The 17,702-nt window shown below is 46.2% G+C and overlaps 2 protein-coding genes across 11 annotated transcripts in view; one reads left to right on the top strand and one right to left on the bottom strand.

The window, feature by feature from the left end:
- Window positions 1–17,702, bottom strand: part of LOC137521088 (leukocyte tyrosine kinase receptor-like) — a 176,198-nt gene that overhangs the window by 86,048 nt on the left and 72,448 nt on the right. For 2 of the 9 annotated variants that reach the window (XM_068239872.1, XM_068239871.1), the window contains one exon: window positions 10,666–10,733. The exons of the other annotated variants lie outside the window; for them this stretch is intronic. In XM_068239872.1, the coding sequence (XP_068095973.1) occupies window positions 10,678–10,733 (56 nt within the window). In that variant the 3' untranslated portion in view covers window positions 10,666–10,677. Of the gene's footprint in view, window positions 1–10,665; window positions 10,734–17,702 lie in introns of those variants that run through there. 9 annotated transcript variants of the gene reach the window in all.
- The window catches only part of LOC137521086 (calcium-activated chloride channel regulator 4A-like), a 153,527-nt gene that overhangs the window by 100,236 nt on the left and 35,589 nt on the right, over window positions 1–17,702 (top strand). For both annotated transcript variants that reach the window (XM_068239867.1, XM_068239866.1), the window contains 2 exons: window positions 1,381–1,602; window positions 11,576–11,846. In XM_068239867.1, coding sequence (XP_068095968.1) covers window positions 1,381–1,602; window positions 11,576–11,846 — 493 coding nt within the window. The remainder of the gene's footprint in view (window positions 1–1,380; window positions 1,603–11,575; window positions 11,847–17,702) is intronic.

Genomic DNA, 17,702 nt, shown 5'->3' with positions numbered 1-17,702 from the left:
GCCATTACAGTCAATGGGGTTCACCACGAACGATTGGTTCACAAATGTTCAAGGTAATGTTCACAAACTCATTCGTGAATGTGAAATTGTGATGTTTGGCCATCCCTATGCCCCATCACGGATAGTGATAGAGAGAATAGGAGGCATCACTGGACTGAAGTTCTGGTAAAATGTGCAGGCTGATGTCTGGACTAGCTAAGGGTTGGAAAGTGTCAGTATAGCAAGCAGAGGTCAGGGCTAGTGGCAAACAAGCATTGGGGCTGATTCATGAAGCTGCGCTGCTATAGCAGCACGTGCTACATGACAGCACCGCAAGCTAAATTCAGGGAGGCACGCTACAAGCAGTCCTGCAGCGTAGTGTGCCTTCCTTAGTTACGCGCACTGCTTACATAGCAATGCACGCTCATTGAAATGCCGAGTGCTACTGTGAAGAATCGGGACCACGATACTTTGCTAGCATGGCCTCTACTATGTTAATTATCATAGTTACTATGTTAATTAACACAGTAGCGGCCAGGCTAGTGGAGTATCGCAGTGAAGTGAAGTACAGATTACAATAATATGAATTCACCAGTTAAATTGGATTGGCTAGCTTAATTAAAATTTGCATGCAAATTGAGAAAAGGCATTTTCCGCACATCTAACAAAATTCAATAGAGAATCAAACATTTTTGCATGCACGTAAAAAAAAAAAATGACTTCTTGAAGTTTAATGCACACATCGCATGTGAATTCCTATTGACTTTCATTAGCTGCAGAAAAAAATACTGCACAGAAATTTGCATACCAACGCATATTTAACTGCAAAAAAAGGTACAGTTATTCACAATAAGGGGTTGATTCACTAAACCGTGCTATGACAAATATCACATCTTATCAAAGATATCACACCTTATCAAAGTTAACACGCCTTATCAGAGTAGCATAGCGAGCACTACGAACCCGCTGGGGGTCAGGGCAGGATGAGTGCCATTGCCAATTAGCAGGGCATAAGTTTGTAGTGCTCGCTATACTACTCTGATAAGGAGTGTTAACATTGCTAAGGTGTGATAGCTTTGATAAGGTGTGATATGTGTCATAGCATGGTTTAGTGAATCAACCCCCAAGTGTGAACCCTGACAAAAGCTCCCTCTGCATGACGCACACTGCACCTAAGCAGGCACAGCAGAGAGACATACAAATAGCATGCGACTTGGAGCACACAGGCTTAACAGTTTGCATACAGAACATTTTTATAACATTAAATTACAGAATTATTTCTGAAAGTGTCTGGCACACTTTAACATTTTTTTTTTAAATAAAGGTGGATTTCACTTGATATATTTTCACTTGATATATTGTATAGCCTGAATACACTGACTGTGTTCTTCCTTTTGACAGCTGGAAAGTACTGCTTCCACTCTTCAACCCCAATCATGCTTGAATGGCACAGTCTTCATTGACAGCACGGTGGGGAAGGACACATTTTTTCTGGTTACCTGGCAAACTGCAGTGCCCAATATTAATTTAGCAGATCCAAATGGACAAATATATACTCAAGCAGAGTTTGTTAATGATTCAACATCTCGATCATCCAGGCTTGCCATTTCTGGAAATGCAAAGGTAATTCAGCCATTTCAATGTGAAAACTTATTGCAACAATCTCCGGGCTCGTTCCCACTATCGCGAATCCGCATGCGTCCAATGCATGCGGATTCGCACATGTAATGCAAGTGGATGGGCCTGTTTCCACTGTAGCGTTGTTGAGGTGCGTTTTTTTCAGCGGTAAAAAAAACGCACAAAAGAGCCAACGAATTCGCCTGCGAGTGGAATGCATGCGAATCGCCGCTAATGTATTTAATAGTAAAAACGCATGCGTTTGTTACATGCGTTTTTACCCGCGATTTCGCACCTTTTTCAATTTTATTTTGCCCTGGCAGTGTCATGGTTAATTGAAATCGCGGGTAAAAACGCATGTGGAAACGCATCCGCATGCGTTTTTACAAGCGTCGGAATGCCGGCGAAATCGCGTCGCAACAGTGGAAACAAGCCCTAAAAGATTTTTTGGGTTTTGTACTTGCTGCATATTATCAGACAATTACCATACTTTAGTTTTCTGCTCTCCCATTACTGTGCTTTTTGCTGTGAAGAGAGTCGAGTTGCAGCTCTAATGAGTTGTTGGTGCCGGAACAAAGGTGTAGTGTTGTTGCCAATAGCAACCAACGTATAGTTTCTTACAGCTGACAGTGAGCAGTTTGTTTGGCACAGACTCGCAGCCAGCCAGCAAGTGTGTTATTGTTTTGAGCTGCAGCATGTGATGTCTCAAGTTGTTGCACATGCTCTCTTGCTGACTGAGAACATTAAAAGAAGCAGAGTAAATTGTTGGGTGCTGTGCAATAATTCCAAATTTAGGGGTCGGGCTGTGGACTGCACACATCCTCACAAGTTTGCCTCAGGCAGCCAAAAGTCTACAACCTGCCCTGTGTACCATCCTCCTCCAGAAATGAACTACGGTAAAATAACAATTAATGTTTAAAGGGATACTGTAGGGGGGGGGGGGGGGGTCGGGGGAAAATGAGCTGAACTTACCCAGGGCTTCTAATGGTCCCCCGCAGACATCCTGTGTTGGCGCAGCCACTCACTGATGCTCCGGCGCCGCCTCCAGTTCACTTCTGGAATTTCTGACTTTAAAGTCAGAAAACCACTGCGCCTGCACGCCCGTGTCCTCGCTCCCGCTGATGTCACTAGGAGTGTATTGTGCAGACACAGACCATACTGGGCCTGCGCTGTGCGCTCTTGATGACATCAGCGGGATCGAGGACACGGCAACGCAGGCGCAGTGGTTTTCAGACTTTAAAGTCGGAAATTCCAGAAGTGAACCGGAGGCGGGGCCGGAGCATCAGTGAGTGGCTGCGCCAACATAGGATGTCTGCGGGGGACTGTTAGAAGCCCCGGGTAACTTCAACTCATTTTCCCCTGACCCCCCTACAGTATCCCTTTAAAGATCAGCAGAAATCCATTCATTATAATGATAAGCTGTGGGATCAAGTGGTCACTTCTGCTTTTCTGTTGTTCTTTAAACAACTTTGTAAAAAAAACAAAGCTATAAATAATTGGTTCTGTATACGTGTAAAGGTCATGCCATTTCCAAAGAAAAATAAGATAAAATCACCCAGACATCTTTTTGTGTTCTAAATTATGTTTTGTCACTGACTTTTTTTTTGTTTCAACATTTTTTATTTAGTAGGTAGGTATGTAACAAGCCACATTGACACTGTCACTGACTTAAAGCGGACCCAAACCAAACATTTTTTTGATTAAAAATTGTAACGATTGTGGAACTTTCTCCGTGATCAGCGCACAACGCGTGCGCTGACACGGCGGAAATCCTCCACAAGCGTATATTTGCAGGCACCCAGCAAAAGGTGCTACGCACCTGTAGAGGGAAATTCCTGTCGGCAGATGGCGCTGGGGAGTGCAGAGGAACCAATCCTCTGTACCTCCACAAATGCCAGACAGGAATTGTACGAAGCGCAGAACGCAATCGCAAGAGAGGCGATTGCGAATGAGAACGAGCAAAGGGACAGGTTGTATGTGTGCGCCAATCCAGTCGCCACCCCGCGACCGCGCACACACAACAGCAGATATGAAATAGGAACGCGATCGCAAGAGGTGCGATCGCCAGACGTGACACAAGGCAGATCAGAATAGAATACGAGGGTAGCAAAGGCACAACAAATAATACAATGAGAAGATGCGGAAAATAACAAACGCTAGCTAACCGCGAACACCGCACTCATTCGCAACAGTGCACGCGGTTATGCGCGGTCTCCACGTGATAAGCACAATAGAGACAAGCACGCCTAACTAACCATCGACAGACAAACCTGAAACGGGACGCGAACGCTTGCTTAACGGTTACCTCACCGAGCCTCCAGCAAGCGGTCGTAACAGACAAGACAGACACACGAAAACAGGGACAAGCGAGAGATAGGATCCACAGCACTAGCGAAAAGTGGCCAGCGCGATCCAGGTACAGAGTAGCAGAACAGAAGGATCCACAGCACTAGCGAAAAGTGGCTAGCGCGATCCCAGGAGACAGAACAGAAGAATCCACAGCGCTAGCAAAAAGTGGCTAGCGCGATCCCAGGAGACAGAACAGAAGGATCCACAGCGCTAGCGAAAAGTGGCTAGCGCGATCCAGAGAGGCAGAACAGAAGAGATAGCTGGTAGCAACCGCTGCAGCTGCACCAGCTATGCTCCAAGAACAGAGATCAGAATGACATCCTATCGACCACCGCTGGGACAGGACAATCGCAACAGACAAACAAAACAGATAAACAATCCTAACTGCACTAGGGAAATCTGCCTAGCACAGTTTCCAGGAATTACTCTAAGCTGATCTTCAAACAGAGAGTAAGGCTGACACCCCATCAGGAGTGTTACATAGGACGAAATCCTTATGAACAGTGAAGCATTGTGGGAAAGACATAGTACTTATAGTACACGCCTCCAATGAATGTGGCCAGGCAATTTGCATGACAACGTATGCAAATTCCTCTGCAAGCACAAGCTGCAAAACTGACAGAAGCTCTTCTTTCCAGAGTCCTGCAGCATGCAAACCTACAAAATGGTCAAAAGGCTGCCTGCCTTCACAGGCAGCTGAGCAAATCATCACAGTACCCCCCCCCCCCCCCTCCAGTGTCGAATTCCAGATGACCCTCAAAACTGCTATTAGCAACAGACTCAAACTGAAGACTCATGAAGGTCGGGCAGCCCGACAAGGTCCAATTCCAGAGTCAGTCCACCCGAAACCTAACTCATCGGAAACAGAAGCCACCGAAACATGCCCATCAGTACTACCAGTCTCAGTATAACACCCATCAGGACTGTGAACGCCAGAGAAGAAGCCATCGACACCGTCCAGACAATACCAACCACCTTCCAAGGAGCGTCCGAAAATACCATACAAAATACCTGCCACAATACCTGTTCGAAGTGTCCCTTACAACACAAAAGCCACCGTTGATCTTATCCAGGGTACCAAGCAAAATTTCTCCCGGAATCTCCCAGAACCTTTTGAAGCTCCACAGAGATCCCAAGAGGGCAGAACAATCACCAGGCTCACATGGAGAATTACCAAGAACCCCCATGGAACCAATGACAATTCCGGATTCAGAATTACGAGGACACCCATCAAGATCAAGACTTTCAGGGACCACTTCTGGGCATGCAAGCAGGCAGGCCATATCAGAGCATGTCTCCACCGAGGAAGCATCTGAGTACGCTGGTAACCGAGGCACACTTGGGCTTTCTGGGTCACAGAGCACACTGGGGTACACCAGCACAACACCAGAAACCTCAGGACATGTCGGGGAACTGCCAATCTCAGAGTCCGGCACAACAAGACCAAAACCAGTACCGGACAGAGAAACATCATGAGTGGAGGTCACAGGCACTGGACTTTCAAAAGAAGACTCGGATACAAATTCAGAAATTTCTGTGACAATAATAATATCATCATTGACTACATATGAGTGAAGCTCCATCAGAGCTGAAAAGGTAGCCAGCAAGGCAGCAATGCCTACGGAAAAGGGCAACACCTCAGAAGGACTTGGGGGGCAGGAGACATCTCCTACAAGTTCTGCACCCCTTGGGAGGCACTCGGAGACCTCCAGAACATCAAACAAGACCTCAGGAACATCATTTTTCAAGTTTTCTAAGAAGGATTCTGTACTATCCATGTTACAGGGCAAAACTGGAACTTTATTTTGTGAACAGGGCAGATGTCCCAGGGAAGGTTCCACCATAAACTGAGACTGAATTTCATCATCATGAGTGGAACGTACAGGAATATTCACTGGACCACACACTGACTCCCTAACTTTAATCCCGCTGCACCCAGAATTATGCGCAGCAGTCAAACTAGCTTGCAACTCCAAAACTGCAGAAAAACAGGTAAAAATAGCAGCAATACCTAGACGAGCCTCTAGGGGCAGGGCAGGAGATATTGTATAATGCAATATTGACTCATCCAGAGTACAGGGTGGAGAGTCAGAACTTTCTTCAAAGCAAAAAAGGGACTCCCAAATGTCAGTGTGATTGGACATAATTTTGTTATTCATGGTACAGGGCAGGCTCAGAGAAACTTTCTCTGGACCCAGCAGAGCTGTTTCAGAGTCAGATTCGCAAAACCGAAGCGCTGTCTCACTCTTAGATTCGGCTAACAATGTCAAATCCGAGGAGCCAGAACGCAAAACCTGCAAATCAAAAATCGCTTTAGGTTGTGAAACTGACGCTTCCATAGCGCAAACCTCCGCGATCTGCGGAGCAGACTGCAAGGCATCTAGGACCGAAACACTGGAGCAACTGTCCCCAGGCAACGGGCCCTTACAGGTGTGAACAGGGTGAGACAGAGATTCATTTGCAGAAGAAATAGCGACATCAACAGGATAAACTTTATTAGGCATATTAATTTTACTTTTGACGCTGCATAGTCGAGGAATTTTCCCCATAGCAGGGTCACAGACGGAAGATCTCAAAGATCTGTTTCTAAATGAAAAAGGATCCCACACATCCTTGAGGAAACCAGCAGACTCATGCCGATCAGAATCTGCAGGAACATCCGAGAAACAGGCATCAGATCGCACAGATTCAAACTGCACACTGTCAGGAGAGAATCCTTCAGGATTCGCACAGGAATCAACCACAGCGGCATACTCATTCATTTCAGATTGCACAAAGTCAAGACTCTCATGCTTTACCCCAAAAAGGCAGGAACAATCATCCGACAACGATGTCTCTTTATTGGAATCAATTGGTTGGTGTGTGTGCAACTCATCCAAAATCGTTTGCCATACATAGATCACCAGATCCACATCATCCTTGTCACATTCATCGGAATCAATTAGAAGGTACATTGAATCGAGACAAGCATTCAAGACATTTTCGCTTTTTGCGATGTAAAAATCGCAAAAGGCTTTCCAATCAAAATCGAATTCTTCCAGCAAGGCCCCAACATCCCAGGAAGCAAATGGGGGTTCAAACAGGCCAGTATCCAGATAATCTCCATATGGGTGGAGTTCAAGAACAAGAACAGATTTTTTAACTGCTTTAATGTAGTGTGTGATCCTACCTATAGCAGGATCCACATAAGCTTTGGATTGGGGCAAAAAACCTGTAAACTGTTCAGCAGATGCATTATAAACATCATTATCATACTGCATGGTTTTGCCCATTTCAGACTTGACAGAAATAACCTCTTTATTTGTGGTTGCTATGGGCAACGGATCTTTCCACTGGGAAGCCTTCCTAGATCTTTTACGTTTAGACTTAGAGGCTTTGGATGGCTGCTTTATGGATGAAAGAGTAGATGGAACAGCTGATTGAGCTGCTGACAACAACTCATTAAGGGGGTATGGTAATTGAGGTAATCTCAGTCAATTGTGAATTAAAAAGGCCAAGAATTTCAGGGGTCTTTGACTCAGGGTGGTATGATCTAACACATCATAAGCCCACATTGACATTTCGCCCCCCAACAGAATGTAGACCATTTGGGGGGCCCAGCTAGACACTGGGGTGCATTGGAATTCAGGGTTCGCTAACAGTTTCGTACACTCAGACAAAAATTCGTCTGCCGATTCAGGTTCAAGTTTTTTAAATCTCTTAAAGGTACAAAAGCCATATTCGACAAAATCGTACAAATCGGAAATTCCGTCTACACTGGGGTTTTGGGTTGGGCTGGTCATACTGTAACGATTGTGGAACTTACTCCGTGATCAGCGCACAACGCGTGCGCTGACACGGCGGAAATCCTCCACAAGCGTATATTTGCAGGCACCCAGCAAAAGGTGCTATGCACCTGTAGAGGGAAATTCCGGTCGGCAGATGGCGCTGGGGAGTGCAGAGGAACCAATCTTCTGTACCTCCACAAATGCCAGACAGGAATTGTACGAAGCGCAGAACGCAATCGCAAGAGAGGCGATTGCGAATGAGAACGAGCAAAGGGACAGGTTGTATGTGTGCGCGCCAATCCAGTCGACCACCCCGCGACCGCGCACACACAACAGCAGATATGAAATAGGAACGCGATCGCGAGAGGTGCGATCGCCAGACGTGACACAAGGCAGATCAGAATATAATACGAGGGTAGCAAAGGCACAGCAAATAATACAATGAGAAGATGCGGAAAATAACAAACGCTAGCTAACCGCGAACACCGTACTCATTCGCAACAGTGCACGCGGTTATGCGCGGTCTCCACGTGATAAGCACAATAGAGACAAGCACGCCTAACTAACCATCGACAGACAAACATGAAACAGGGGACGCGAACGCTTGCTTAACGGTTACCTCACCGAGCCTCCAGCAAGCGGTCGTAGCAGACAAGACAGACACACGAAAACAGGGACAAGCGAGAGATAGGACCCACAGCACTAGCGAAAAGTGGCTAGCGCGATCCAGGTACAGAGTAGCAGAACAGAAGGATCCACAGCACTAGCAAAAAGTGGCTAGCGCGATCCCAGGAGACAGAACAGAAGGATCCACAGCGCTAGCGAAAAGTGGCTAGCGCGATCCCAGGAGACAGAACAGAAGGATCCACAGCGCTAGCGAAAAGTGGCTAGCGCAATCCCAGGAGACAGAACAGAAGGATCCACAGCACTAGCGAAAAGTGGCTAGCGCGATCCAGAGAGGCAGAACAGAAGAGATAGCTGGTAGCAACCGCTGCACCAGCTATGCTCCAAGAACAGAGATCAGAACGACTTCCTATCGACCACCGCTGGGACAGGACAATCGCAACAGACAAACAAAACAGATAAACAATTCTAACTGCACTAGGGAAATCTGCCTAGCACAGTTTCCAGGGATTACTCTAAGCTGATCTTCAAACAGAGAGTTTGGCTGACACCCCACCAGGAGTGTTACATAGGACAAAATCCTTATGAACAGCGAAGCATTGTGGGAAAGACATAGTACTTATAGTACACGCCTCCAATGAATGTGGCCAGGCAATTTGCATGACAACGTATGCAAATTCCTCTGCAAGCACAAGCTGCAAAACTGACAGAAGCTCTTCTTTCCAGAGTCCTGCAGCATGCAAACCTACACAATGGTCAAAAGGCTGCCTGCCTGCACAGGCAGCTGAGCAAATCATTACAAAAATATTTAGTTGCAGCACTCTGACACATACAAAGATAAATAAACACTCCTTCAAACCTATGATCATTTCAGTGCATGCTTTTCACCCTTCTCTTTTCATAGCTAGGGTTATACTGGGGGCAGCCATTAGCAATTCCTCCTTTGCCGGACACCATCTACTCCACCAGTTTGCCGGAAAAATCCCGGCAATTTGAAAGGAAGGGAGGGGTTCCTCCAATAAATGTAAAATATTTTATATTTGTCATCATACAGCTGAAAAAAGGCTGCTATTTATTATTATAATTTAGAAAATAGATTTTATTTCTGAAATCTTGTATTTTTAATTTGGGTCCACTTTAAGTTCAGAAAAAGTACTGGAAGAAATACAGATATTTAATGTACAGATATTTCCAATTTATGGATTAAGGTTCCTTTGAGCCCACAAAAATAAACACCTAAAATTGGTAACCTCCAAAAATGACCCTTGAATGTGATATGGATTATGATATTTGGAACAGACCAGATTTGCTAAAGCCATTGAACATACATTTGGAGAAAAACTAAAGCAAGGGTGGTGCATTTGCTCAGTAGAAGGATTTTAATAGATCCTTCAAATTCCCTTTCTGTGGTTCTAACAAAAATAACATTTCTATAGCGCTTTTCTCTCATAGGACTCAAAGCGCTAATAGGCTTTCTCAGATTCAGTAGTTGGTAGTAGGATGAAGTATTCACACAACAAAAATTATATTTCTGCAAATGCCAAACTGAGCAGGTGGGTTTTCGATCTGGATTTAAACATGTCCAGAGATGGAACTGTCCTGATCTGCTGAGGTAAGGAGTTCCATAATGTAGGAGCAACATGACGGAATGCTCTGGGACAAAAAGTTTTCAGTTTGACTCTGGGTATGACAAGAATATTAGAACCTGTGGATCTGAGATTGCAGGGCTTGCTATGCAGCTGTAACATTTCTTTCATGTGTCCTGGGCCCAGATTATGGAGTGATTTAAATGTCAGTAGGCCGATCCTGAATAGGACCCTTCATTTTATAGGTAGCCAGTGAAAGGAGTGCAGGTCTGGTGTTATGTGGCAATGACGGGGTTGGTTAACAGTCTGGCAGCAGTATTCTGTATCAGCTGTAGGCAGTACAAGTCTTTTTTAGAAGGCCGATGTAGAGAACATTACAGTAGTCCTTTCGGGATGTAATGAAGGCATGAACTGAGGTTGGCAGATCTTCTGGGGGGTCGAGGTGCTTGATTTTTGCGATGTTCTTCTGGTGAAAATAGGATGATTTCCCCACAGCAGAGTTGTGAGTTCTGAAGTTTAAATCCCCATCAATTAGAACTCCCATGCTATGCACGTGCTCAGAGCTGTGTAGATCTGTGCCTCCTATTTCCAGGGGTGAAGACTGCAAGTTAATTTATCTTGTTGTCATGCGCTTCCCTCCGATCAGAAGGACTTAAGTTTTATCTACATTTGGTCTCAGCCAGTTGTCACACATCCATCAAAGGCTGCAGAATGGTCTAGCAGTATCAGGATGGAGCCCTCTCCTCTGCATCTTGTCATGAGCAGGTGGTTGCAGATTTGGATGAGGGCACTTTCAGTGCTGTGATGTTTCCTGAAGCCAGACTGGAATGGGTCAAAATGCTGTTTTGTAAGATTTTGGCTTCTAGCTAGAGATATACTTTTTTTAATATTAATAATATAATATTTAACATTTTTAACTAAATCTGTCCCAGTGAGTGATGTGAATTGTTGAATGTATTCTGCAAATTGCTGCAATAAACTGTTTAGTTCAGTTAGTTTAGTTAGTTAGTTTAGTGTTTAAAATATTACATAATGTTTTGCAATGTTTTGAACAAAATATGGGCAATGAAATATGTGGGTGCTTAAAGAGAACCCGAGGTGGGGATCTTAGAGTTAAATCTATACACAGAGGCTGGGTCTGGCTATAGTGCCCAGCCTCTGTTGCTAGTTGAATATTCCCTAAATCCCCCCTGCGCTCTGCACGAGCCCATAAATTACAGCCGCACTGGCGACACTGAGCGTGTCGCAGCGGGCTCTGTTTACCATTCTAGTGCCACTCACGGCGCTCCCCCGCCTCCTGCAGAGCGCCGATCCCCGCCCACGTCCCTTCCCTCGCCGCTGATTAGAGGGAAGGGACGCAGGCGGGGACCGGCGCTCTGCAGGAGGAGGGGGGGGGCGGCGTGAGTGACACTAGAATGGTAAACAGAGCCCGACAGCGCGGCTGTAATTTATGGGCTCGTGCAGAGCGCAGGGGGGATTTAGGGAATATTCAACTAGCAACAGAGGCTGGGCACTATAGCCAGACCCAGCCTCTGTGTATAGATTTAACTCTAAGATCCCCACCTCGGGTTCTCTTTAATAAATCAATAATAATAATAATAATAATACGAACATACTATGCAAGTTGTTTATTTAACTTTTCATTTTTTCCAGCAAGGACCTTGGGTTTACAATCTGTGTAATGCTAAGTCAACTGTTGAAGCTGTAGGCATAGTGGTGAATTCCAAAGCTATAGATGAAAATATTCCTCCAATTATTGTAAATGCTCACATGAACCAAGATACAAGCCAGTACCCAAATCCAATGGTGATCTATGCCTCCGTGAGTCAGGGACTGATTCCTGTTGTGGGAGCAAAGGTCACAGCTATCATTGAGCCAGTGAGCGGTGCTGTGGTGACATTAGAACTTCTGGATAATGGAGCAGGTATTTTTTTTAAATGTTTAAAATTATTTAAATTCTATTTTTAGAAACCATGGAGGCTCCTTATTTGATGGTTTCCAGACAAGTGAGGTTTCACTCCCCTATAAAACTAGGTTAATCACCCAAGGGACAGAGTTTCTTGCTTAAAACAAAAGTTTTGGGGGGCATGTTCACTGAGAAGAGGACTCTGTACTCTGTCACCCAATGTCATCAGGGCAGCATGTTGTACTGCTTAAATTATTCACAGAGCATATCTACTATGACAGACACTTTGTAGACTGGCAATGCCACAAAAAGGTAAAAATGCCTCCAAGCCACAATGACCAGAATGTGTTTGCAGCTCTTCAAGATGGCATGGACTCTTTCTCCACATGTGTTCCTCAGGCAGTCTTCTCGACTCTGGAGCATGGCTCTGAACTGCAAACAAGGCTCCAGTGCAAATCCTCTCCCTGCCCAGAGATTTTCTAGAGACACATATCCTAATACAGACGCACCATCCACTAGGAGCCCTGTAATGTCTAAAATGAAGTTCTTTGAGGCCCAAAGCACTCAACTGCAGCAGTAATGGATCTGGAAGACTACAGTTGTAAAACAACATTACATTTAAAGTATTTAAGCCTCAGGTTAAAGGCTACAAAGGGGCATATTCACTAAACCCCTCTAATTACCCCTCTAATTACTTACACTGCATTTCCCACCAGAAACTCATCATAAAATATTTTTAAGATGATGGTTTACGTCTCGCAAATTAGCCTTCTTCAGAACTTTCATGTTGTTCTCAGCATAGAACCCTCCTATATAATGTCTCAGTGTTCTGTTCTACGGCCTTTTTGGAATGAAATATCAAGGACTTTACATGCTTTCAGCTGAATATATTGACTCAAACCCCAACTTGCTGTTTTACATCTGTGCTTACATCCGGCTGCCATTATAGAGGAGGAATTTCTCATATACTGTGTGTGATATGCTTTATAGCATCTTCCTAGAGTTTTCCTAAAAGACCTACAATCATTAAGAGCAGCTGTAGCGTGTAACTAAAAACTATACATCTGAAGTTTCTAAGGCACCCCTTATGTTTCTCAAGCTAGTGTATAGCCACTGTAGCATTTCAATGTCCTTTGCAATTGTGATAAGTATGCTTGTAAATTCTTTGGTTTTAGATCTCTGGTAGTTTTTCCCTTATAATAACCACCCCAAATTTGCAGTAAAAACATTGAGATCTGGCTTTTCTAAATGTAATCTCTCGTTTATCTTTAATAAATAAACTGAGATGTGGATCACTTTTAGGAAATGCCAATGACAATTTTTTTTATGACCCTCAGTATCCTGGGCAATTAATCATGCATGATTAGGAACCTCTTGTAATTGTATTTTTCAGTCCTGTTACTTAAATTTGCGTGTTTATAAGCTCTCTTTAGGAATTTTTTTTCTATATCCTCTACCAACATGCCTATTAAACAATTCCCTGGCTTTAAAGGATACCAGAGCTGAAAGTTATTAAAAACCGGGGGAGCAGGCATGTATTAGATGCAGTCCTCATGCCCACTGCACCCCTTTGTTGTCCGTCCCCCTCCTTTGTCACCTAAATCACCGCAGCTCACGGAAAGCTCAGTCCTGGTCACCCGGGTCGGGCGGTAGTACTCAGGCATCCACGGCCATGTGCGCACAACGGCACAATGACGTAATTGTGCCTACCACCTGACTCAGGTGCCCTGAGCTGCAGCTGTGATTTAGGTGACAAAGGAGGCAACGGACAACATCAGGGGTAGCGGTGGGCATAAGGACTGCATATAATACATGCCTGCTCTTCCAATTTCTAATTTAGCTCTGGGTAACTGGGGTTAAAATTCATAAAACTGGGTGGAGCTTAAGACAGCCAATCAAATTTTACCTAATGCTATTCAATGAGAATATTTAAATTGCTGTCATTGTTAATGTCAGAGTGTTCAAACTTGGTTCGTTTGGTCACTGGGTGACTGGGATGCAAATTTTTAAAAGTGGGTGGAGCTAAAAATAGCCAATAAGGTTGTTTTAAATGATTTCAATGGTAAAATTTGATTTGCTTTAAATTTCCCAGTTTTAAACCAGGTTCTGCCGACTTTGTGTACTCTCTATGCACCAGGGGGGACTGAGCATGACACCTCTGGCGTTTCCAAGCCAACATCCTGTGGTTTCTTCAGAAATGACAACATCTAGTTTCAAAGTTACTATCATCTTGTCATAATCTTAGGTGTTGGCCTAACGGTATATATGTCTTTTAAGAAAGTTGGATGTGCATAGTCAGCATGAAGAATAGGATTAGAGGCCGCTTCCATCTGATTCCTTCTTGATTTTTAAGTCATGGAAGTCAATTACCTCCATTGACACTGAAGATTATAGGAGTTTTTTGTTCAAGGATAGGATACAATAATTGAATTCCTCCAGAGTACTAGCCCAAAGAAAGAAAACAATCTAAAAATCTATGCCAGGTGAGTAGAGATTAAATAAATGTATGTATTATCTCATCAGCAAACAGGTATCTCTCCCACCCCTCTAGGTACAGGTTGGTACAGGGCCGGATTTAGGCCAAGGCCACCTAGGTCATGGCCTAGGGCACCACAGGAGCAAGGGCACCAAAGCAGCAGGCTAAACTGGTGCAGCAGTATTCTCCCCGAAACTTTTTTTTCCATCCAGGTGGCATGAAATAGTAGCTGGGTGGCATGAAAAATTAGCCGGGTGGGGCAGGATGAGAGAATGCAGGGCGAGTGCTTCTGTGCGCATCTCTGCTTATAGTATAGGAGGAAGTGAGCTGATGACAGCCGGGTGCTCACCAAAACTAGCCGGGTGCAGCACCCGGCTAAAAGAGCCTGGGGAGAACACTGTGCAGCATTTGCAAGCTTGCAAATGCTGCAATGCAGGGAGATCAGGCGAGCGCCTGACCGCGTTATTCTGCTGCTAGCCACCTGTGCACCAGCCATCTTGCTCCCTGTGCTCATTTGCATTGTGGCCATGGGCTATGGACTTAGGCAGTATTGGAGACGGGAAGAAAGAGGAAGCTTCTGCACTGGAGATGAGCTGATGGCTGCCGCGGTGTGAAGGCGAGCTGGCTACCTATACTGAAAGGGCGGGGGGGGGGGAAAGGAGGGATTAAGGAAGTCATCTGGCTACCTATACTGGAGGGAAAGGGAGGAGGGGTCATATGGCTACCTATACGGGGGGGGGGTCATCAGGCTACCTATACTAGAGGGAAGGGAGTAGGGGACATATGGCTACCTATACTGGAGGGAGGGGTCGTCTCGCTACCTATACTGAAGGTGGGCGGCTGGTGACAGTGGGCGGTAAAGAGTACAAGTCCGGCCCTGGGTTGGTATATAAGGGTGCACATTTAGTGCCAATAACCACCCCCCTGCACCTGGAGGTTGTGGGAACCCCTGAACACAAAAAAAATACGAGTTAAAATGAAATGCAACAACTCAATAACAAATGAATTCAAAGGTTTGTTCTCAACTCCCATTTCATCTAAGAAAAGCTGAACAACTGCAACCGCCCTATCAGTCGGGACACTTGTAGCCACCCTGGCGTTCTATTTCCCCAGGATTTCCGTGCAAAAAGTGGTTCAATTAATTTCCCATAATTTTCAACCAATTTTTTTTTTTTGCAATCTTTTTTTTTTATATTGAATTCAATACAGGTTATTGTATTGAATTAAATTAAAAAAAAAAGTGTTTGCTGCGAGATTTTGATGATGCTGTGTGACACTGGTTCCATCAACGCCGATCGACGGGGGACATGTGATCTCCAAGGGAGAAGCAAAATCCGCCAAGGGACATGGAAGAAGGCACTGGGGAAGCTATCAGAGGTACGCGACGAGGGATCAGCATGCCAATGGTGAGTATAAGACCCAGATGTATAGCCAGATGTATAGCCAGGTATAGTTAGCCAGATGTATAGCCAGGTATAGTTAGCCAGATGTATAGCCAGGTATAGTTAGCCAGATGTATAGCCAGGTATAGTTAGCCAGATGTGCAGCCAGGTGTAGTTAGCCAGATGTATAGCCAGGTATAGTTAGCCAGATGTATTAGCCAGGAATAGTTTAGCCAGATGTTTTATATAGGGAGCAAGATGTTTGCCAGGTGTATAGAAGACAGATGTGCAGCCAGGTGTATAGGAGACAGATGTGCAGCCAGGTGTATAGGAGACAGATGTGCAGCCAGGTGTAGGGAGTCATATGTGTAGGGAGTCATATGTATAGGGAGCCAGGTTTGCGGGTGCCTCTGCGCCCCCCGCCCATTGACCCCGATGCCCCCTGACTCTGGCAGGGTGTCCCTTCTGTGGGGGGGCTCCCCTCCTGTGCTGGCTGGTAGTAACTGGTGGGGATCCTCTCTGTGGGGGGGGGGGGGATCCCCATACTGTGCATGCAGGTGGCTGGGTGGCCCTTCTGTGTGTGTGGGGGAGGGGGTATCCCCTTCTATGGGGGCTAGTCATGGTCGGTCGGGGACACCCCCTTCTGTGGTGGGGGGGAGGTGGGTGTCCCCATCTATGAGGGCTGTGGGTGGCCTCTCCCTCCTCTTCCCCCCATCCCTTCCGATCCCCCATGCCCCCCCCCCAATCCCGTGTCTCCCCCCTGTCAGAAGCCCTGATCTACTCACCTGAGGGCTTGCTCCTGCGGCGGAAGCGGCGCACTTCCTCCTCCATCACGAAGTCTTGTGTTCTCTGTAATTACTGTACGCGGCTTGGTGACGTCACTGTAATTACAGAGACCGGGACTTCGGCGATGGAGATGGAGGGTGTCCATCTCGGCCAGCGCAGGAGAAAGCCCTCAGGTGAGTAAAGCAGGGCTTCTGACTGACAGGGGGGAGACACGGGATCGGGGGGGGGGGGGGGGAGACACAGGATCGGGGGTGAGGGGGGCACGGGGGACAGAGAGGGAGAGGCCACCCACAGCTCTCATAGATGGGAACACCCACCTCCCCCCCACCACAGAAGGGGGTGTCCCCGTACCGGCCACTACCAGCCAGCACAGAATGGGCCCCCCCCCCCCCCCCGCACAGAGGGGATCCTCGCACCAGCCACCCGCAGCACAGCAGGGGACCCCCCCCCCCACAGAGGGCATCCCCGCACCAGCCACCCGCAGCACAGCAGGGGACACCCTCCCCCCCCACATAGGGGATCCCCGCACCAGCCACCCGCAGCACAGAAGGGGAATCCCGCACGCTGCTGAGCACATTCTCTGCTCCGATGGCTGCACAGGGATTCCCCAGGGTGGCTGGATGCTAGTCCTGCACGCTGTGGGTAGCACAGATCGCTACCCACAGCGTGCCGACAGGCATCCAGCCATCCTGGGGAATCCCTCTGATGAGGGAAAAGTGCAGCCGGCGGGGCAGAGAAACAAGAAATCTCCCTGGCAGTATTGACGAGCTCAGCTCGTCAATACCGCTTTCAGCAAGTTTTTCCTGGACGAGCTGAGCTCGTCAATACCACCAGGGTGGTTAACCTACTATTGCAGACAAAGCAGAACATGAGAGTCACCCAAAAAGTATAAAATGATTAAAATCAACAAAAGAGAAGTTAAGGGCTTAACTTCAATGATTCACTGAACATAAGATGCAGACTTCTATTCTGCACAAAATTTCACAGCGCATTTCACGGGTTACAGCCACTTCATCAGGTCTGTAAACAGTGCCTTAAAACATAAAACATGGAGCTCAATACTCGTGATATTAAAAACATACAGTCACCCTAACCACAGTGGTGTAGCTAAAGAGCTGTGGGCTCCGATACAATTTTACAATGGGGCCCCCAAGCACTCTACACATAACAATTGATACGGCGCACCAAAACCTGCCAATGGCAACTACAGCGTCAGAGGTGCAAGAAGGG

Source organism: Hyperolius riggenbachi, chromosome 6 (assembly GCF_040937935.1).
Source record: "Hyperolius riggenbachi isolate aHypRig1 chromosome 6, aHypRig1.pri, whole genome shotgun sequence".
NCBI classification, from domain to species: Eukaryota; Metazoa; Chordata; class Amphibia; order Anura; family Hyperoliidae; genus Hyperolius; species Hyperolius riggenbachi.
The sequence above is the reverse complement of the archived record's forward strand: the minus strand, read 5'-3'. Positions and strand labels throughout refer to the sequence as shown.